Source organism: Ceraceosorus guamensis (genome assembly GCF_003144195.1).
Source record: "Ceraceosorus guamensis strain MCA 4658 unplaced genomic scaffold IE81scaffold_36, whole genome shotgun sequence".
NCBI lineage: Eukaryota > Fungi > Basidiomycota > Exobasidiomycetes > Ceraceosorales > Ceraceosoraceae > Ceraceosorus > Ceraceosorus guamensis.
This window is the reverse complement of record NW_020290031.1, coordinates 230,213-238,536: the sequence shown is the minus strand read 5'-3', so window position 1 is coordinate 238,536 and position 8,324 is coordinate 230,213. Positions and strand designations below refer to the sequence as shown.

At 56.1% G+C, this 8,324-nt stretch overlaps 2 protein-coding genes across 2 annotated transcripts; both read left to right on the top strand.

Moving 5' to 3' along the window:
- The first annotated feature begins 175 nt into the window (after positions 1-175).
- Positions 176-1,795, top strand: IE81DRAFT_324106 (class I glutamine amidotransferase-like protein). Its single transcript, XM_025514145.1, has 5 exons — positions 176-555; positions 721-810; positions 896-972; positions 1,071-1,145; positions 1,245-1,795. Exons 1-5 carry the CDS (start codon positions 303-305, stop codon positions 1,704-1,706), a joined length of 957 nt encoding a protein of 318 aa, XP_025369086.1. The 5' UTR covers positions 176-302; the 3' UTR covers positions 1,707-1,795.
- A 598-nt stretch (positions 1,796-2,393) lies between these two features.
- On the top strand, positions 2,394-6,756 carry IE81DRAFT_324105 (hypothetical protein). Its single transcript, XM_025514144.1, has 2 exons — positions 2,394-5,519; positions 5,595-6,756. Exons 1-2 carry the CDS (start codon positions 2,560-2,562, stop codon positions 6,643-6,645), a joined length of 4,011 nt encoding a protein of 1,336 aa, XP_025369085.1. The 5' UTR covers positions 2,394-2,559; the 3' UTR covers positions 6,646-6,756.
- Positions 6,757-8,324: the final 1,568 nt, after the last annotated feature.

Here is an 8,324-nt window from a genome sequence, read left to right as displayed (position 1 = left end):
GTGATTGTGATTGGACTTGATGATGGCGTGCACAATAAACACGCGCGCTCGGCCACAGCCGGCCGATGCGATCCGAATTAAATCATGAAGGAGGTAAACTTGAATCACGAATCTGAATGTTGAATCGTGAATGTTGAGTGTGAGGTGCATGCATGCAGCGCGTACTCGATACGTGACTTGAGTGAGAGAGCAGCAGCATTTTGAGTCTCGCTCATGTCCAACATGAGCGTGATTGCTCACACCACACCACACCACACCACACCACACCACACCACACCACCCAGCGCTCAGCGACGATCATCATGGGACACAAGACGCTGTCCATCGCGCTGCTGCTAGCAGACACACCACCAGCAGCCGTGGTAGCCAAAAGGGGCGACTACAAGCGCATATACCCGCAATGGCTCAACCATGCACTCTCCTCCATCCCGCGTCACGCCTGGCAAGATACGGTCGAGTTGGACATCATACCCTTTGATGTCGTTCAGCAACACTATCCGGAAGAGGGTCAGCTAAAGGATGGTATTTGGGATGCAGTCATCGTCACCGGTAGCGGTGAGTCGAAGCGAAGCGAAGCGAAGCGAGACGTGCGGCGTTGCTTTGCCTAGCGGTCACAGCAGGGAGCGCATCTCGCACCGTAACTGATGCTCCCCCGTTCATGCGCGTGCTCGCCCGCTCGCCCGCTCGCCCGCTTGCCCGCTTGCCCTCGCCCATCTTCAGCCTCATCAGCATACGCAGATGTGCCTTGGACAAACAAGCTGTCTTGCTGGCTCAAACACACTGCGTATGAGCATCCGCTTGTACGCATCAGTGAGTAGTGGGCAGCATGCCATGGCCTGTTTGTCCAACTGCCTGTCTGGAAAGCCCACTTGCTGATGCCCGCGAGCATACCCAGTCGGCATTTGCTATGGTCATCAGATCATCGCAAGGGCGTTGGATGCGCCCGTCAAGCTCAATGAGCATGGATTCGAGGTGAGTCGTTGCTCCTAGCCAATTATCCATGCGTGCGCACACGCACACAACCCACCCAACGGCTGATGCTCGCAGTGTGTGTTCACTGCCCCTCTCAGTTGGGCGTGTATGAGGTGGAGTTGAGCGATGAGGGCAAAGAGTACCTCGGTTACGAGCATGGCGAAGGTATCATGGTGAGATGAGAGCAAGGACGATCTGCTTTTGCTTGGGCGCTGCTCTGATACACATCCTGCAACTGCTCCTCCCGCACTCGTGACTGTCTCTCTCGCCAGCGCATCCATCAAGTCCATCGGGATATCGTCGCCTCCGCACCGCCCGACTTTCAAGGGCAAACATTCGAGAATCTCGGCAGCACATCTCGCTGTTCGGTGCAAGGCCTGGCACTGCGATACCCCACCGATGCACCGCCCTTACCCTCGGCCGTCTCCTCATCGGACTACATCGCCTTTGACATTTCCTCCGTCGAAGATTCATCAGGTCCAGCGCCCAGTCGATCCCTGCACATCCTGACCCTTCAAGGGCATCCGGAATTTGATGCAGAGATCGTAGAGACCTTGATCGATGCGAGAACGGAGATGGGTTTGATACAGGGCGACTTGAGAAGGGAGGGTTTGGAGAGGGCAAAGAGGGAGCATGATGGTGCGAGGATCGGAAGGGCTGTGCTGGCCATGCTGGGCGTCGAGGCCAAGAGGACGGAAGAGGGAACGGTGGGCGATGGTGGGGTGGGTGTGTGATGACAAGCACATTGATCAGAGGATACGTTTAGATGCCATTTTGGCGATAGAGATGCGGTGCAATACAATCGCAAAATCGTGAATTGTGAGTTGTAAAGGTCAATGGTGAATCGTGAACAGCTAGCCAGCTTCGAAAGTCCGCCGGATGATGTGGCCGTGCAGTCAGTCACACGATCCACGATGGTAGGTGGGCCCAGCATCAAACGTGGCAGGTATTTTTGATCTCGACTTTTGACTTCCTGATTAGCTTGCACCGTGGCTACGGTTCAACATTCCTGATTTTGCGCTCAAGCGTCACCCATCGTGCATGCAAGATCCATGCACAGCGCGCAAGAATTCAAAGTGATCGCGCCGCGCGAACGGCATTCGTGATTCACGTGATCACATATAGGCATGCAGGAACGCGCCCTCCCCGCGGGCTACCAAAAAAGGTCAAGAGTCTGAGTGTGCGACTCATCAGACGTGTTCTTGTCTGGGTTTTTGTTTTTGTTCTTGTTTTTGTTTTTGTTTTTGCTGCAATCGTGAATGGTGAATGTCACTTCAACATTGAATTTGAATCACGAATGTAAATCACGAAGCAAGGTGGAGCGAATCAGAATCTTAGAATCTGGTGTGAATAATAACGAATCAAGACGATTGGTGACGGACACCCGCGGTCTCACAAGCGCACCGCCCGCTGTGCATCATGTACACTCAAGACCCGCACCCACCCACGACTACTCGTGACTCAAGACTCCAACGCTCTCTCACTCGTGACTTATTCTCATCCGGTCGCCCGCGTCCTTGTCCACACACAACGTCGAGAGTGCGCGCCCGCTGGTCTTGACCTCGCGATGACGCAGTCGACCATATCATGCAGGGCCAGCGAGACACCGGCGATGAGCACATCCAGTCACATTCACCTGCTCCAGCCGCTGCCTTGCAGGAGGGCGGCGCGGGCGAGGCTGACCACTCCCGTCATCAGCCGAGTCAAGGGGTAGAGGCAGGTGCGGGTGCAGGTGCAGGTGCAGGTGCGGGTGCAGGTGCGGAGGCAGAGGCAGAGCAGATGATCCATGCTCCCGTCTTCTTTCCCGCCAGCTACCCTTCCGCTCCGTCAGGCAGCGGCGACTCCCCTTCCACTTCCATTGGCATATATGCGCCCTACAATCCACCACACTATCCTATTCAGCACGATTCACACATTCACTTCCTTGACCTTCCTCACCCTCCAGCTCAGGCTGCTGCGAGCCCGACAGAGCAAGATTCTGCCGCAGCACCAAATCCGGCGCAATCCGTCGCCAACGGCTCAGCTGCATCCCTTTCCGACGCTCCCACGCCCTCCACTTCGGCTTCACCCGTCGTCGAGCGTGAGATCGAGGCGGAGGCGGAGGCGGCGGTCGATGCAGAGCGGACTACACCGCAGACTGCGAGCAAGCGAGCCAGAGAGGCTGAGCTGGAAGCACCGATCGCATCGCGCGATGATCAGCGATTCACGCATGGTTACGCCCGTCTGCTGTTGCACGAGAGCGACCAATTCATGCAGCACCTACGACCAGGCATCGTCTCTGCACGCCAAGTTGAGCAGTACGAGTACTTTGGCTCCGACCTGCACAAGTATCGCTGCAAACGCAAACGAGCACGTCGTCGCGGCAATTCGTCTGAGCTATCCAGCGATTCGGATGCATCCCGCTCCGATTCGTCCATCGCTTCTTCCAACGACGAGTCTGCTTGGACCTTGGAAGAGTTGGAGAGATTGTGGCCCTCTCTAGCTCGTCACTCCAAGCAGAGACCAGACCTGATAGCAGACGACGTGGGAAAGCCAATCGAGCAGATCTGCGTGCTCATAGGTCTGCTGGAACATCGACGAACGGCTGGTCAGGACAATCACAGCTTGCGGCAAAGGGCTGGCACGGTGCATCGAAGGATGCCACAAGCTGTCGAAGTGAGCCGCGAGTGGCTCGAGGTGGAAGAGGCTCAGGCAAAGGCGATGCACATGCGCGAAGCTTGGCTGCTCAATAAATTGGCATGCGAAGAGGCAAACGATGCCCCTTCGAGCGGAATGCAGCACGATCCCGACGCACAAGTCGTCGCTGGACCTTCCAACATCTCCTTGGCGCCCATGATGATGGGAGGCGGTGGGGTAATGATCAGCAGCGAGGCTTCAGTGCCAGCTCATGGCCATGCCCAGACAACGATGCGAGAGCTATCCGATGGCATGCATTTGCCCATCAGCTGGGACGAGCAGGTGCGCAATTGCTGCCTCTTTCTGCGGCACGCATTGCAAAGGCAAGAGAAGCAGACAGTGCATCAAGCACGGCAGCCACCTGCCATCCACTCGATACGCGAAGCCATCCTGATACTCTGCTCCACATCTAGTGCCATTGGCAGCTACCTCGACTTTGCCAAGACGCACCCCGTGCCGCGATGGGAGACAAAGGCGGCGACCACACGATACCTGCAACCCGTGCCCGAACAGAACGAGAGCTTTTGGTCCACCGCTACAGACCTTGGCCTGCTGTTCTGGACGGATGAGCCTGTCGAAGCGTACCGGCCTAGCTCTGGTGCTCCTCAGACTGTGGCCCCACCATCACGACGCGGAAAGCTGAGTGCGCATCAAGCTCGCGTAGCAACGAGGCGAGATCAGAGTCGTCGGCAAGGGAAGTACAAGGTGCGTTTTCAAGATTCACGCAGCTTTGTATGGTGCGAAGACGTCTTGCGCGTGGACGAGAGCGCGAGCGTACCTGCCGCGGTCAGTACTGCGCTCGCTGAGCTGAGAGCAAGCAGCTTCATTCGCGAGCGCGCCAAACGAGGCAATGAGACGATGCAAACGACCCGCGATCAAGCTCGGATGCGAGTCATTTCGGATCTGTCAGTCGAGGAACTCGCGCACTTGCAGGGTTTTCCCTCGGCAAAGACACTCTCTGCGATACGCCATGCAGGAGATGATGAGAGTGGCATTTCCGCTCAGCGAGGGAAGGGAGGACGTCCACGCAAGAGTAGGGCTCTACTTCCTGAGAATCCTCAAAGGCCCCACAAACCTGACCTCGTGTGCGGCATCGATATTGGTCACCTGCCTCGCCCACAGAGGAAACTAATGCGAAAACGTATCAAGAAGCGCGAAGAGCTGTACGGTCCGGCGGTTGCGCAGAAGCTCGGCCTGCTTCATATGCCCCATCGAAATTATGACAATGATCTCGGCGAAGATCTCATTCCTCTACTTCCACCCGAGCTCCAAGAGCAGGTGCGGGCGACGGTGCAGAAGAATCAAAGGCTGAAGAAGCTCAAAGCGGCAAGAGACGCCAGGACAAAGGTTGACAAGACTCTGAGCCACGTTAGGGGTGAATACGTCAATTCGGAGGGTCGCTACATCTTTCATGGGGCTGACTTGTCCCACATGGACCAGATCGAACGCAAGAGAGTGAAAGACCGAATCCGCAATCGCGTCAAGACCGGTATGCCGGCACTGCTCGGTGCGGACCTCTTACTTCGCGTTCAACCTCCTCCCAGTGCGACAGATCAGGCATCACCTGATCCGCAAAGCGCTTCGGGCATGACTCCGACCGCAGACGAAGCGTACGTGCCTTTTGGGGGTACTCTCCTTCCGTCTGCCCCGACTGAGGGACAAACGATGACCCAACCTGCAGTTCCTCAGAATACGGTCCACGAATCGGCTCCTACTCTTCCCAGCATTCCGCAGAGATGGGAGCACATTGGTGTCTCACGAGACGACGTGCTTCGGGGTTGGATGCTGGGCTTCGACGAGAATGAAGCTGCGCTACAACAAGTCAACGAGTCGACATTGCTGCGCGCTGATGGTCTGGCGCTGCTCTGGTCGTGAGTTGTGCTGCGATGCTCATTTAGTGTTCTGAAACTGACCACATGGAATTCCGCACTTTCTTGAAACTCAAGCCGGCAAAAGCACATGAAACCAAAGACGTCGGCCAACAGCACTGCTGATGAAGCGATGGGTGCTCGGATGAGTGCACTGCTCTTGCCGCATTTGACCTCGCACATTCACGCCTTTGTCCAGCGCATCGTGCATCGCGTTGCCTCCACACACGTGGAAGACGACGACCTTATCCGTCGCGAGCACGTCCATGACGCGTTGTTGGCTCTACAGCCACCCATGTCTACCCAGATCCCTGGTCGAGAAGAGCTGGTGAAACACACAGCCTCCAGGCTGGCCGACGCTGCGCGCGACAACTTTGAAGCTGATCCAGCCGTGGATTGGTTCAGTGCTGTTCCCTACTGCGTCGCACCACACACTGAAGCGCTGATGAACGGCATCGACCTGCAGGGCAGCACGACCGGGTCTACTACACTGGCCGCAAGTGTCTTGTCGGCTCAAGACGTATTCAGACAACCGAGGCTTGCCGATGCGGTCGAACCAGAAGCGGAGGGTCACGCTCAGGGTCGAAATGGGGAAGACGAGGCAGACAATGTGTCGGAGTACAGTTCTTTGTACGAAGATGAGAGCGAGGAGGAAGCGGTACGAGCGCTTCAGCGTCATCGATCTGGTGCCATAGCGCTCGGGGCTGATGAGGGCTCGGGGCGAGGAATGCGCAAATTAGCTAGAGAAATGGCGCTTCAACGACGCAACGCGATCGAGGTTGCAGCCTGGGAAGAGTTGGACTTGAAGGACAGGCATGCTATGCAGAAACAAGAGCAGGCGGAGTGGGCCAGGTGGTACAATGTCGAGTTTTGTCCGCCTTTGATTCAGAAAGAGGATGAACCGGATTCCACTTCTGATGAAGCGTCGGTTTCGGAGGACGAGGCTAGCGATGGGTCGGACGAGGATATGCAGGAGGCGACAGATGATGGGGAAGAATCTGGTGATGCGACGTCTGAAGCTGGAAGCGAGCTTGGACTGGATAACGACAGCGATGTCGATGACGAAGACGAGGACGAGGACGATGATGAAGACGAAGACGAAAACGAAAATGAAGATGATGGGGCGTGATGCGAGACATTGCAAGCTCGCTGCATTTGACCGACGCATGCTGAGGGTCAAGAACCCTCTACTTGTACACTACTCGCCCTTTTCGCAATTACATACCCCTTAGCTTCGGGACGTCTGTGCTTGACTGGGTTGAGGTGTTAACATCTTAGCGGCAGCATTGTTGTGCACAAAATAGCAAACATCGTAGCCGGACGATGTGAGCCGCCGGTAATTCGTCACGCGAGATGTTCTGTCGCCGGCTGGACATGAAAGCGGCTCCAGGGAACAAAAACTCTGGTGGGGCTGTAGGGGGTGGCATCGGCGTCGATGGCCGCATCGTTGGTGTTATCCTGCAGAGAGAGCAGATGCTTGTGGAGGCGCGGTTGCGGATGCTCTAGCGTGGGTGTTGGACGATCTGGCGTGAGCGTTGGATAGCCTTGCGTTTCGGCTGTTGGGTGCTCGACCTGATGCAGAGGACGATGCCGTCGCTGCTGCTGCTGCTGAATGTTTAAAGGTGATGATGCCGATGATTGCTCTGCATGAGCTCTAGTTGTAGCTCTGCATGGTGCTCGAGCGCTCGCCGCAGCGTCTTGCTCCTCTTCTGAAAGCGGGCTCTTCGAGGGTTGGGCCAAAGTTGGCCTGCACCACTCTGTTACTGTGGCAGTGGATGGCTTTGCTGACGCTGCCTTTCTGCGAGCCTGGAAAAATCGTGAAGCAGTATTGCACAAATCAGAGGCGAGAATTTGACCTTGTAGTGTCCTCTGTTATGATCTAGCGCGCATGGTCTCGAAGGAGTCACGTTCCGTGTTTCGGACTGGAACTCGACACCCGATGGGTCGCTTCTGCTCGCAACCACGGTCTCGGGTCGATCTTGCCAACAAAAGAGTGCAGTCATCGTGCCGCGTCGCATTTGTGCCTCTCTCGATCGTTGGTCGGGAATGCGGCTTTGATCCTGGTGTCTGCGTTAAGGATGCCAGAAAAGACCGCAACTTGGGCCTCTCCAAGGGAGGAGCAGATTCACTGCTTTGCAACCCTTTGAGGATACAGGGCGGCGCTAGACAGGCGCAACGACATGGACGCTGGACCAAACGGCTCCCGGCAGGAGTAGAGCAAGTAGCGCCTGGGAGGTTCGAGCGAGGACGCAACTGAGTGAGCAGGTGGGGTCTCCAATTGCGATGCAGTCGAGTTCAAGCAAGCGCTTTGTCACAAATGCGGCGGCTCAAGGCATAGAACATGACACCAGTCGAAGACTCAAAGGGTAAAGTTAAACATCGTGCCGCAAACAAGTCGGCCACCATACGAGAGCTGAAAGTGTCAATGTAGACCTGATTGCACGCCAAGGAAAGGCGGTCGACGTGGCAGGTTGGCAAGGCGGATTGGCTCGCAGAATGCCGGCCGGTTATCTGGTATGCGGGCTGTCGATCTGGCTCTGCTCTTAGCAGATTTTGCCCTGCTTCCGTAGAAGTGAACGTCTCGTGCTCCTGTGGACGATAAGCAATGCACTCTGCGATAATGATCTGATGTGTAAAGGAATTGTAGGCCAGGGACTCAGGAGCCTTTCCCACGAATGTTTTGACACCGTCTCGGATTTTTGGCGCTGTGACACAACAAACTTGAGATCTCGGGAAAGAAAAAGGAGAAGAGCAAATCTTACCGAGTCATCAGTGGTCATGCTTCACCGCTAGCAAGAAGGTGGTGTC

Bases quoted from the DNA above. Each gene is read 5' to 3' on its own strand.
- IE81DRAFT_324105 (XM_025514144.1), top strand. From the start codon at position 2,560: ATGCAGGGCCAGCGAGACACCGGCGATGAGCACATCCAGTCACATTCA. The intron at 5,520-5,594 runs GTGAGTTGTGCT...TTGAAACTCAAG, and splicing joins GGTCTGGCGCTGCTCTGGTC to CCGGCAAAAGCACATGAAAC.
- IE81DRAFT_324106 (XM_025514145.1), top strand. From the start codon at position 303: ATGGGACACAAGACGCTGTCCATCGCGCTGCTGCTAGCAGACACACCA. The intron at 556-720 runs GTGAGTCGAAGC...GCCCATCTTCAG, and splicing joins AGTCATCGTCACCGGTAGCG to CCTCATCAGCATACGCAGAT. The intron at 811-895 runs GTGAGTAGTGGG...GAGCATACCCAG, and splicing joins GCATCCGCTTGTACGCATCA to TCGGCATTTGCTATGGTCAT.